Source organism: Aotus nancymaae, unplaced genomic scaffold (assembly GCF_030222135.1).
Source record: "Aotus nancymaae isolate 86718 unplaced genomic scaffold, 86718_ANA_hifiasm-v0.15.2.pri h1tg000099l, whole genome shotgun sequence".
NCBI classification, from domain to species: domain Eukaryota; kingdom Metazoa; phylum Chordata; class Mammalia; order Primates; family Aotidae; genus Aotus; species Aotus nancymaae.
In genome coordinates this window covers 6,696,472-6,708,830 of record NW_026988514.1, presented here as the reverse complement: position 1 = coordinate 6,708,830, position 12,359 = coordinate 6,696,472, and the positions used below count along the sequence as shown (strand labels likewise).

At 44.8% G+C, this 12,359-nt stretch overlaps 1 protein-coding gene across 11 annotated transcripts in view; it reads left to right on the top strand.

Moving 5' to 3' along the window:
* Positions 1-12,359, top strand: part of LOC135271928 (WASH complex subunit 2-like) — a 127,116-nt gene that overhangs the window by 82,002 nt on the left and 32,755 nt on the right. For all 11 annotated transcript variants that reach the window (XR_010340058.1, XR_010340057.1, XM_064370048.1 and 8 more), the window contains 10 exons: positions 418-546; positions 674-754; positions 2,833-2,961; positions 3,089-3,169; positions 5,247-5,375; positions 5,503-5,583; positions 7,661-7,789; positions 7,917-7,997; positions 10,075-10,203; positions 10,331-10,411. Coding sequence is in view for 9 of the 11 variants with exons in the window: in XM_064370048.1 (XP_064226118.1) it covers positions 418-546; positions 674-754; positions 2,833-2,961; positions 3,089-3,169; positions 5,247-5,375; positions 5,503-5,583; positions 7,661-7,789; positions 7,917-7,997; positions 10,075-10,203; positions 10,331-10,411 (1,050 nt within the window). In the remaining 2 variants the exon portion in view is untranslated. The remainder of the gene's footprint in view (positions 1-417; positions 547-673; positions 755-2,832; positions 2,962-3,088; positions 3,170-5,246; positions 5,376-5,502; positions 5,584-7,660; positions 7,790-7,916; positions 7,998-10,074; positions 10,204-10,330; positions 10,412-12,359) is intronic.

The window sequence follows — 12,359 nt, the reverse complement described above, 5'->3', positions numbered from 1 at the left end:
GGTCTCGATCTCTTGACCTCATTATCCGCCCACCTCGGCCTCCCAGAGTGCTGGGATTACAGTCATGAACCACCGTGCCCGGCCTGGATCGTTTTTCTAAGAAAAATTTTAGATACTATGCAAGGTTTATATAATATATATAATCCAGAAAGATTATCGCTAAACCTTGTGTATACAAACATATATATATAACTTTGTATTTATAAATATATTTTCTGTTATTTTTGATAGCTCCATAGTGTTCCATTTTGTTAGTGCTTCATTGCCTTCCAGAGTGCTCTTTAGGCTGTGGCCAGCCTTCTGCTCACATAATACAGCTGTAGGGACATCTTTGTCGTGTCCATCTTTACATGTGTAGCTTCCTTGAGATGAGCTCTTAGAACTCTAATCACACGTGACCTTCCCTCCTATTCCCAGGGCCATGATCCTGATGCCCGCCCCAAGAGCACAGGTGTCTTCCAGGATGAAGAGCTCCTTTTCAGCCACAAGCTCCAAAAGGACAGTGACCCAGATGTTGACCTTTTTGCCGGCGCTAAAACAACCAAGGTCAGTTCCAAAGGGTTCTCCACATTATGGCTTTGTTACTGTATTGGCTACTGTCTCAACTGCTCACCTAGTTCTCTTTATAAATTGTTTTCTTTTGGATATTGAACCCGAGTCTTGTTTCTTCTAGTTGTTAGAGCCAAGTGTTGGGAGCCTGTTTGGGGACGATGAAGATGATGATCTTTTCAGCTCTGCCAAGTCCCAGCCTTTGGTATCAGCCTTTCGTTCTCAGTACTGGGTTGTGTGGGAAAGATTATGGGAAAGGAAACTAATGTGCAGTGAGGTGATTAAGGAAAATCTTCAGAGAGTCGTGGTGCTTCCCAGTAAATGAATGGCAGATAACATGCCGAGGGGAGCGTGGGTGGAGGATGCAATGCTTAGTTTGTGCTGTTCCCTATCTTATGTTCCCTAAACTAACATTAAAACATTAACAGTCCAGTTTCTCTGACTGCACTACTGAGAGCTGCACATAGTGAATGTGATTAATTTGATATATTTTCTCCCAGTCTCTTACTGTGTGTGGTTTAGTAATGTTTTTCCATGGTTGTGAAACATTTAACCTTACTTACTGTGTTGAAGTCATTTTTTTTTTGTTTTTTGAGACAGAGTGTTGCTCTGTTGCCAGGCGCCAGGCTGGAGTGCTGTGGCACAATCTCAGCTCACTGCAACCTCCGCCTCCCGGGTTCGAGCAGTTCTCCTGCCTCAGCCTCCCGAGTAACTGGGACTACAGGCGCGCGCCACCATGCCCAGCTAATTTTTGTATTTTTAGTAGAGATGGGGTCTCACCATGTTGGCCAGGATGGTCTCCATCTCTTGACCTCGTGATCCGCCCGCCTCGGCCTCCCAAAGTGCTGGGATTACAGGCGTGAGCCACCGCGCCCTGCCTAAACTCATTTTTATATATAACAATAATATTTAGTGTTAATGTGATTTATTTTGTCCGCAGTCAGTTTTCGGGTAGTTTTTTTTTTTATTCTTTTGAGATGGAGTCTCATTCTCTTGCCCAGGCTGGAGTGCAATAATGTGATCTCGGCTCACTGGAGCCTCTGTCTCCCAGGTTCTAGGGTTCTCCTGCCTCAGCCTCCTGAGTATCTGGGACCACAGGGACACGCCACATGCCCAGCTAATTTTTGTATATTTAGTAGAGATGGGGTTTCACCATGTTCACCAGGCTGGTCTTGAACTCCTGGCCTAGGGTGATCTGCCCACCTCAGCCTCCCAAAGTGCTGAGATTACAGGCGTGAACCACCAAGCCTGGCCTTTTTGTTAAGTTTTAGTCTGTGGCTGTGATACTAAAGAAATAGGGATGAATTTTAGATTATCAGGTCTGGAGCATTATATTATCAGACCAATAATGTTGATTTTAAATGTTAGAGATCTAGTAAACAAAAAGGGACTCACTTGGAGTCTGAAAGTAGGACAGAAGTGATGGATAGGCATGGGAAGGCTTGTGGTCACACCATGCCAGGTCTTTGGCTTACAGTGCTTACAGGTGAGGGATACGTATTTGACCACTTATGTAGTCTGTGGTTGAGTCAGCTGCTGTCTCTTCTTCCCTTTTGGGAATGAGATAGAGCGAACTCATTCAATTGTGTATTTTTTAATCTCCAAAATGTTTCTCATTATGGAACTAACGGATTGTTTTTCTTTCTTTCTTTCTTTCTTTCTTTTTTTCCTGAGACGGAGTCTTGCTCTGTCCCCAGGCTGGAGTGCAGTGGCGCAGTCTCAGCTCACTGCAACTTCCGCCTCCTGGGTTCAAGCGATTCTTCTGCCTCAGCCTCCCGAGTAGCTGGGACCACAGGCACGTGCCACCACGCCTGGCTAATTTTTGTATTTTAAGTAGAGATGCGGTCTCACCATGTTGGCCAGGATGGTCTCGATCTCTTGACCTCATTATCCGCCCACCTCGGCCTCCCAGAGTGCTGGGATTACAGTCATGAACCACCGTGCCCGGCCTGGATCGTTTTTCTAAGAAAAATTTTAGATACTATGCAAGGTTTATATAATATATATAATCCGGAAAGATTATCGCTAAACCTTGTGTATACAAACATATATATATAACTTTGTATTTATAAATATATTTTCTGTTATTTTTGATAGCTCCATAGTGTTCCATTTTGTTAGTGCTTCATTCCCTTCCAGAGTGCTCTTTAGGCTGTGGCCAGCCTTCTGCTCACATAATACAGCTGTAGGGACATCTTTGTCGTGTCCATCTTTACATGTGTAGCTTCCTTGAGATGAGCTCTTAGAACTCTAATCACACGTGACCTTCCCTCCTATTCCCAGGGCCATGATCCTGATGCCCGCCCCAAGAGCACAGGTGTCTTCCAGGATGAAGAGCTCCTTTTCAGCCACAAGCTCCAAAAGGACAGTGACCCAGATGTTGACCTTTTTGCCGGCGCTAAAACAACCAAGGTCAGTTCCAAAGGGTTCTCCACATTATGGCTTTGTTACTGTATTGGCTACTGTCTCAACAGCTCACCTAGTTCTCTTTATAAATTGTTTTCTTTTGGATATTGAACCCGAGTCTTGTTTCTTCTAGTTGTTAGAGCCAAGTGTTGGGAGCCTGTTTGGGGACGATGAAGATGATGATCTTTTCAGCTCTGCCAAGTCCCAGCCTTTGGTATCAGCCTTTCGTTCTCAGTACTGGGTTGTGTGGGAAAGATTATGGGAAAGGAAACTAATGTGCAGTGAGGTGATTAAGGAAAATCTTCAGAGAGTCGTGGTGCTTCCCAGTAAATGAATGGCAGATAACATGCCGAGGGGAGCGTGGGTGGAGGATGCAATGCTTAGTTTGTGCTGTTCCCTATCTTATGTTCCCTAAACTAACATTAAAACATTAACAGTCCAGTTTCTCTGACTGCACTACTGAGAGCTGCACATAGTGAATATGATTAATTTGATATATTTTCTCCCAGTCTCTTACTGTGTATGGTTTAGTAATGTTTTTCCATGGTTGTGAAACATTTAACCTTACTTACTGTGTTGAAGTCATTTTTTTTTGTTTTTTGAGACAGAGTGTTGCTCTGTTGCCAGGCGCCAGGCTGGAGTGCTGTGGCACAATCTCAGCTCACTGCAACCTCCGCCTCCCGGGTTCGAGCAGTTCTCCTGCCTCAGCCTCCCGAGTAACTGGGACTACAGGCGCGCGCCACCATGCCCAGCTAATTTTTGTATTTTTAGTAGAGATGGGGTCTCACCATGTTGACCAGGATGGTCTCCATCTCTTGACCTCGTGATCCGCCCGCCTCGGCCTCCCAAAGTGCTGGGATTACAGGCGTGAGCCACCGCGCCCTGCCTAAACTCATTTTTATATATAACAATAATATTTAGTGTTAATGTGATTTATTTTGTCCGCAGTCAGTTTTCGGGTAGTTTTTTTTTTTATTCTTTTGAGATGGAGTCTCATTCTCTTGCCCAGGCTGGAGTGCAATAATGTGATCTCGGCTCACTGGAGCCTCTGTCTCCCAGGTTCTAGGATTCTCCAGCCTCAGCCTCCTGAGTATCTGGGACCACAGGGACACGCCACATGCCCAGCTAATTTTTGTATATTTAGTAGAGATGGGGTTTCACCATGTTCACCAGGCTGGTCTTGAACTCCTGGCCTAGGGTGATCTGCCCACCTCAGCCTCCCAAAGTGCTGAGATTACAGGCGTGAACCACCAAGCCTGGCCTTTTTGTTAAGTTTTAGTCTGTGGCTGTGATACTAAAGAAATAGGGATGAATTTTAGATTATCAGGTCTGGAGCATTATATTATCAGACCAATAATGTTGATTTTAAATGTTAGAGATCTAGTAAACAAAAAGGGACTCACTTGGAGTCTGAAAGTAGGACAGAAGTGATGGATAGGCATGGGAAGGCTTGTGGTCACACCATGCCAGGTCTTTGGCTTACAGTGCTTACAGGTGAGGGATACGTATTTGACCACTTATGTAGTCTGTGGTTGAGTCAGCTGCTGTCTCTTCTTCCCTTTTGGGAATGAGATAGAGCGAACTCATTCAATTGTGTATTTTTTAATCTCCAAAATGTTTCTCATTATGGAACTAACGGATTGTTTTTCTTTCTTTCTTTTTTTTTTTTTTTTTTTTCTGAGACGGAGTCTTGCTCTGTCCCCAGGCTGGAGTGCAGTGGCGCAGTCTCAGCTCACTGCAACTTCCGCCTCCTGGGTTCAAGCGATTCTTCTGCCTCAGCCTCCCGAGTAGCTGGGACCACAGGCACGTGCCACCACGCCTGGCTAATTTTTGTATTTTAAGTAGAGATGCGGTCTCACCATGTTGGCCAGGATGGTCTCGATCTCTTGACCTCATTATCCGCCCACCTCGGCCTCCCAGAGTGCTGGGATTACAGTCATGAACCACCGTGCCCGGCCTGGATCGTTTTTCTAAGAAAAATTTTAGATACTATGCAAGGTTTATATAATATATATAATCCAGAAAGATTATCGCTAAACCTTGTGTATACAAACATATATATATAACTTTGTATTTATAAATATATTTTCTGTTATTTTTGATAGCTCCATAGTGTTCCATTTTGTTAGTGCTTCATTGCCTTCCAGAGTGCTCTTTAGGCTGTGGCCAGCCTTCTGCTCACATAATACAGCTGTAGGGACATCTTTGTCGTGTCCATCTTTACATGTGTAGCTTCCTTGAGATGAGCTCTTAGAACTCTAATCACACGTGACCTTCCCTCCTATTCCCAGGGCCATGATCCTGATGCCCGCCCCAAGAGCACAGGTGTCTTCCAGGATGAAGAGCTCCTTTTCAGCCACAAGCTCCAAAAGGACAGTGACCCAGATGTTGACCTTTTTGCCGGCGCTAAAACAACCAAGGTCAGTTCCAAAGGGTTCTCCACATTATGGCTTTGTTACTGTATTGGCTACTGTCTCAACAGCTCACCTAGTTCTCTTTATAAATTGTTTTCTTTTGGATATTGAACCCGAGTCTTGTTTCTTCTAGTTGTTAGAGCCAAGTGTTGGGAGCCTGTTTGGGGACGATGAAGATGATGATCTTTTCAGCTCTGCCAAGTCCCAGCCTTTGGTATCAGCCTTTCGTTCTCAGTACTGGGTTGTGTGGGAAAGATTATGGGAAAGGAAACTAATGTGCAGTGAGGTGATTAAGGAAAATCTTCAGAGAGTCGTGGTGCTTCCCAGTAAATGAATGGCAGATAACATGCCGAGGGGAGCGTGGGTGGAGGATGCAATGCTTAGTTTGTGCTGTTCCCTATCTTATGTTCCCTAAACTAACATTAAAACATTAACAGTCCAGTTTCTCTGACTGCACTACTGAGAGCTGCACATAGTGAATATGATTAATTTGATATATTTTCTCCCAGTCTCTTACTGTGTATGGTTTAGTAATGTTTTTCCATGGTTGTGAAACATTTAACCTTACTTACTGTGTTGAAGTCATTTTTTTTTGTTTTTTGAGACAGAGTGTTGCTCTGTTGCCAGGCGCCAGGCTGGAGTGCTGTGGCACAATCTCAGCTCACTGCAACCTCCGCCTCCCGGGTTCGAGCAGTTCTCCTGCCTCAGCCTCCCGAGTAACTGGGACTACAGGCGCGCGCCACCATGCCCAGCTAATTTTTGTATTTTTAGTAGAGATGGGGTCTCACCATGTTGGCCAGGATGGTCTCCATCTCTTGACCTCGTGATCCGCCCGCCTCGGCCTCCCAAAGTGCTGGGATTACAGGCGTGAGCCACCGCGCCCTGCCTAAACTCATTTTTATATATAACAATAATATTTAGTGTTAATGTGATTTATTTTGTCCGCAGTCAGTTTTCGGGTAGTTTTTTTTTTTATTCTTTTGAGATGGAGTCTCATTCTCTTGCCCAGGCTGGAGTGCAATAATGTGATCTCGGCTCACTGGAGCCTCTGTCTCCCAGGTTCTAGGGTTCTCCTGCCTCAGCCTCCTGAGTATCTGGGACCACAGGGACACGCCACATGCCCAGCTAATTTTTGTATATTTAGTAGAGATGGGGTTTCACCATGTTCACCAGGCTGGTCTTGAACTCCTGGCCTAGGGTGATCTGCCCACCTCAGCCTCCCAAAGTGCTGAGATTACAGGCGTGAACCACCAAGCCTGGCCTTTTTGTTAAGTTTTAGTCTGTGGCTGTGATACTAAAGAAATAGGGATGAATTTTAGATTATCAGGTCTGGAGCATTATATTATCAGACCAATAATGTTGATTTTAAATGTTAGAGATCTAGTAAACAAAAAGGGACTCACTTGGAGTCTGAAAGTAGGACAGAAGTGATGGATAGGCATGGGAAGGCTTGTGGTCACACCATGCCAGGTCTTTGGCTTACAGTGCTTACAGGTGAGGGATACGTATTTGACCACTTATGTAGTCTGTGGTTGAGTCAGCTGCTGTCTCTTCTTCCCTTTTGGGAATGAGATAGAGCGAACTCATTCAATTGTGTATTTTTTAATCTCCAAAATGTTTCTCATTATGGAACTAACGGATTGTTTTTCTTTCTTTCTTTTTTTTTTTTTTTTTTTTCTGAGACGGAGTCTTGCTCTGTCCCCAGGCTGGAGTGCAGTGGCGCAGTCTCAGCTCACTGCAACTTCCGCCTCCTGGGTTCAAGCGATTCTTCTGCCTCAGCCTCCCGAGTAGCTGGGACCACAGGCACGTGCCACCACGCCTGGCTAATTTTTGTATTTTAAGTAGAGATGCGGTCTCACCATGTTGGCCAGGATGGTCTCGATCTCTTGACCTCATTATCCGCCCACCTCGGCCTCCCAGAGTGCTGGGATTACAGTCATGAACCACCGTGCCCGGCCTGGATCGTTTTTCTAAGAAAAATTTTAGATACTATGCAAGGTTTATATAATATATATAATCCAGAAAGATTATCGCTAAACCTTGTGTATACAAACATATATATATAACTTTGTATTTATAAATATATTTTCTGTTATTTTTGATAGCTCCATAGTGTTCCATTTTGTTAGTGCTTCATTGCCTTCCAGAGTGCTCTTTAGGCTGTGGCCAGCCTTCTGCTCACATAATACAGCTGTAGGGACATCTTTGTCGTGTCCATCTTTACATGTGTAGCTTCCTTGAGATGAGCTCTTAGAACTCTAATCACACGTGACCTTCCCTCCTATTCCCAGGGCCATGATCCTGATGCCCGCCCCAAGAGCACAGGTGTCTTCCAGGATGAAGAGCTCCTTTTCAGCCACAAGCTCCAAAAGGACAGTGACCCAGATGTTGACCTTTTTGCCGGCGCTAAAACAACCAAGGTCAGTTCCAAAGGGTTCTCCACATTATGGCTTTGTTACTGTATTGGCTACTGTCTCAACTGCTCACCTAGTTCTCTTTATAAATTGTTTTCTTTTGGATATTGAACCCGAGTCTTGTTTCTTCTAGTTGTTAGAGCCAAGTGTTGGGAGCCTGTTTGGGGACGATGAAGATGATGATCTTTTCAGCTCTGCCAAGTCCCAGCCTTTGGTATCAGCCTTTCGTTCTCAGTACTGGGTTGTGTGGGAAAGATTATGGGAAAGGAAACTAATGTGCAGTGAGGTGATTAAGGAAAATCTTCAGAGAGTCGTGGTGCTTCCCAGTAAATGAATGGCAGATAACATGCCGAGGGGAGCGTGGGTGGAGGATGCAATGCTTAGTTTGTGCTGTTCCCTATCTTATGTTCCCTAAACTAACATTAAAACATTAACAGTCCAGTTTCTCTGACTGCACTACTGAGAGCTGCACATAGTGAATGTGATTAATTTGATATATTTTCTCCCAGTCTCTTACTGTGTGTGGTTTAGTAATGTTTTTCCATGGTTGTGAAACATTTAACCTTACTTACTGTGTTGAAGTCATTTTTTTTTTGTTTTTTGAGACAGAGTGTTGCTCTGTTGCCAGGCGCCAGGCTGGAGTGCTGTGGCACAATCTCAGCTCACTGCAACCTCCGCCTCCCGGGTTCGAGCAGTTCTCCTGCCTCAGCCTCCCGAGTAACTGGGACTACAGGCGCGCGCCACCATGCCCAGCTAATTTTTGTATTTTTAGTAGAGATGGGGTCTCACCATGTTGGCCAGGATGGTCTCCATCTCTTGACCTCGTGATCCGCCCGCCTCGGCCTCCCAAAGTGCTGGGATTACAGGCGTGAGCCACCGCGCCCTGCCTAAACTCATTTTTATATATAACAATAATATTTAGTGTTAATGTGATTTATTTTGTCCGCAGTCAGTTTTCGGGTAGTTTTTTTTTTTATTCTTTTGAGATGGAGTCTCATTCTCTTGCCCAGGCTGGAGTGCAATAATGTGATCTCGGCTCACTGGAGCCTCTGTCTCCCAGGTTCTAGGGTTCTCCTGCCTCAGCCTCCTGAGTATCTGGGACCACAGGGACACGCCACATGCCCAGCTAATTTTTGTATATTTAGTAGAGATGGGGTTTCACCATGTTCACCAGGCTGGTCTTGAACTCCTGGCCTAGGGTGATCTGCCCACCTCAGCCTCCCAAAGTGCTGAGATTACAGGCGTGAACCACCAAGCCTGGCCTTTTTGTTAAGTTTTAGTCTGTGGCTGTGATACTAAAGAAATAGGGATGAATTTTAGATTATCAGGTCTGGAGCATTATATTATCAGACCAATAATGTTGATTTTAAATGTTAGAGATCTAGTAAACAAAAAGGGACTCACTTGGAGTCTGAAAGTAGGACAGAAGTGATGGATAGGCATGGGAAGGCTTGTGGTCACACCATGCCAGGTCTTTGGCTTACAGTGCTTACAGGTGAGGGATACGTATTTGACCACTTATGTAGTCTGTGGTTGAGTCAGCTGCTGTCTCTTCTTCCCTTTTGGGAATGAGATAGAGCGAACTCATTCAATTGTGTATTTTTTAATCTCCAAAATGTTTCTCATTATGGAACTAACGGATTGTTTTTCTTTCTTTCTTTCTTTCTTTCTTTTTTTCCTGAGACGGAGTCTTGCTCTGTCCCCAGGCTGGAGTGCAGTGGCGCAGTCTCAGCTCACTGCAACTTCCGCCTCCTGGGTTCAAGCGATTCTTCTGCCTCAGCCTCCCGAGTAGCTGGGACCACAGGCACGTGCCACCACGCCTGGCTAATTTTTGTATTTTAAGTAGAGATGCGGTCTCACCATGTTGGCCAGGATGGTCTCGATCTCTTGACCTCATTATCCGCCCACCTCGGCCTCCCAGAGTGCTGGGATTACAGTCATGAACCACCGTGCCCGGCCTGGATCGTTTTTCTAAGAAAAATTTTAGATACTATGCAAGGTTTATATAATATATATAATCCGGAAAGATTATCGCTAAACCTTGTGTATACAAACATATATATATGACTTTGTATTTATAAATATATTTTCTGTTTTTTTGATAGCTCCATAGTGTTCCATTTTGTTAGTGCTTCATTGCCTTCCAGAGTGCTCTTTAGGCTGTGGCCAGCCTTCTGCTCACATAATACAGCTGTAGGGACATCTTTGTCGTGTCCATCTTTACATGTGTAACTTCCTTGAGATGAGCTCTTAGAACTCTAATCACACGTGACCTTCCCTCCTATTCCCAGGGCCATGATCCTGATGCCCGCCCCAAGAGCACAGGTGTCTTCCAGGATGAAGAGCTCCTTTTCAGCCACAAGCTCCAAAAGGACAGTGACCCAGATGTTGACCTTTTTGCCGGCGCTAAAACAACCAAGGTCAGTTCCAAAGGGTTCTCCACATTATGGCTTTGTTACTGTATTGGCTACTGTCTCAACTGCTCACCTAGTTCTCTTTATAAATTGTTTTCTTTTGGATATTGAACCCGAGTCTTGTTTCTTCTAGTTGTTAGAGCCAAGTGTTGGGAGCCTGTTTGGGGACGATGAAGATGATGATCTTTTCAGCTCTGCCAAGTCCCAGCCTTTGGTATCAGCCTTTCGTTCTCAGTACTGGGTTGTGTGGGAAAGATTATGGGAAAGGAAACTAATGTGCAGTGAGGTGATTAAGGAAAATCTTCAGAGAGTCGTGGTGCTTCCCAGTAAATGAATGGCAGATAACATGCCGAGGGGAGCGTGGGTGGAGGATGCAATGCTTAGTTTGTGCTGTTCCCTATCTTATGTTCCCTAAACTAACATTAAAACATTAACAGTCCAGTTTCTCTGACTGCACTACTGAGAGCTGCACATAGTGAATATGATTAATTTGATATATTTTCTCCCAGTCTCTTACTGTGTGTGGTTTAGTAATGTTTTTCCATGGTTGTGAAACATTTAACCTTACTTACTGTGTTGAAGTCATTTTTTTTTGTTTTTTGAGACAGAGTGTTGCTCTGTTGCCAGGCGCCAGGCTGGAGTGCTGTGGCACAATCTCAGCTCACTGCAACCTCCGCCTCCCGGGTTCGAGCAGTTCTCCTGCCTCAGCCTCCCGAGTAACTGGGACTACAGGCGCGCGCCACCATGCCCAGCTAATTTTTGTATTTTTAGTAGAGATGGGGTCTCACCATGTTGGCCAGGATGGTCTCCATCTCTTGACCTCATGATCCGCCCGCCTCGGCCTCCCAAAGTGCTGGGATTACAGGCGTGAGCCACCGCGCCCTGCCTAAACTCATTTTTATATATAACAATAATATTTAGTGTTAATGTGATTTATTTTGTCCGCAGTCAGTTTTCGGGTAGTTTTTTTTTTTATTCTTTTGAGATGGAGTCTCATTCTCTTGCCCAGGCTGGAGTGCAATAATGTGATCTCGGCTCACTGGAGCCTCTGTCTCCCAGGTTCTAGGGTTCTCCTGCCTCAGCCTCCTGAGTATCTGGGACCACAGGGACACGCCACATGCCCAGCTAATTTTTGTATATTTAGTAGAGATGGGGTTTCACCATGTTCACCAGGCTGGTCTTGAACTCCTGGCCTAGGGTGATCTGCCCACCTCAGCCTCCCAAAGTGCTGAGATTACAGGCGTGAACCACCAAGCCTGGCCTTTTTGTTAAGTTTTAGTCTGTGGCTGTGATACTAAAGAAATAGGGATGAATTTTAGATTATCAGGTCTGGAGCATTATATTATCAGACCAATAATGTTGATTTTAAATGTTAGAGATCTAGTAAACAAAAAGGGACTCACTTGGAGTCTGAAAGTAGGACAGAAGTGATGGATAGGCATGGGAAGGCTTGTGGTCACACCATGCCAGGTCTTTGGCTTACAGTGCTTACAGGTGAGGGATACGTATTTGACCACTTATGTAGTCTGTGGTTGAGTCAGCTGCTGTCTCTTCTTCCCTTTTGGGAATGAGATAGAGCGAACTCATTCAATTGTGTATTTTTTAATCTCCAAAATGTTTCTCATTATGGAACTAACGGATTGTTTTTCTTTCTTTCTTTCTTTCTTTCTTTTTTTCCTGAGACGGAGTCTTGCTCTGTCCCCAGGCTGGAGTGCAGTGGCGCAGTCTCAGCTCACTGCAACTTCCGCCTCCTGGGTTCAAGCGATTCTTCTGCCTCAGCCTCCCGAGTAGCTGGGACCACAGGCACGTGCCACCACGCCTGGCTAATTTTTGTATTTTAAGTAGAGATGCGGTCTCACCATGTTGGCCAGGATGGTCTCGATCTCTTGACCTCATTATCCGCCCACCTCGGCCTCCCAGAGTGCTGGGATTACAGTCATGAACCACCGTGCCCGGCCTGGATCGTTTTTCTAAGAAAAATTTTAGATACTATGCAAGGTTTATATAATATATATAATCCAGAAAGATTATCGCTAAACCTTGTGTATACAAACATATATATATGACTTTGTATTTATAAATATATTTTCTGTTTTTTTGATAGCTCCATAGTGTTCCATTTTGTTAGTGCTTCATTGCCTTCCAGAGTGCTCTTTAGGCTG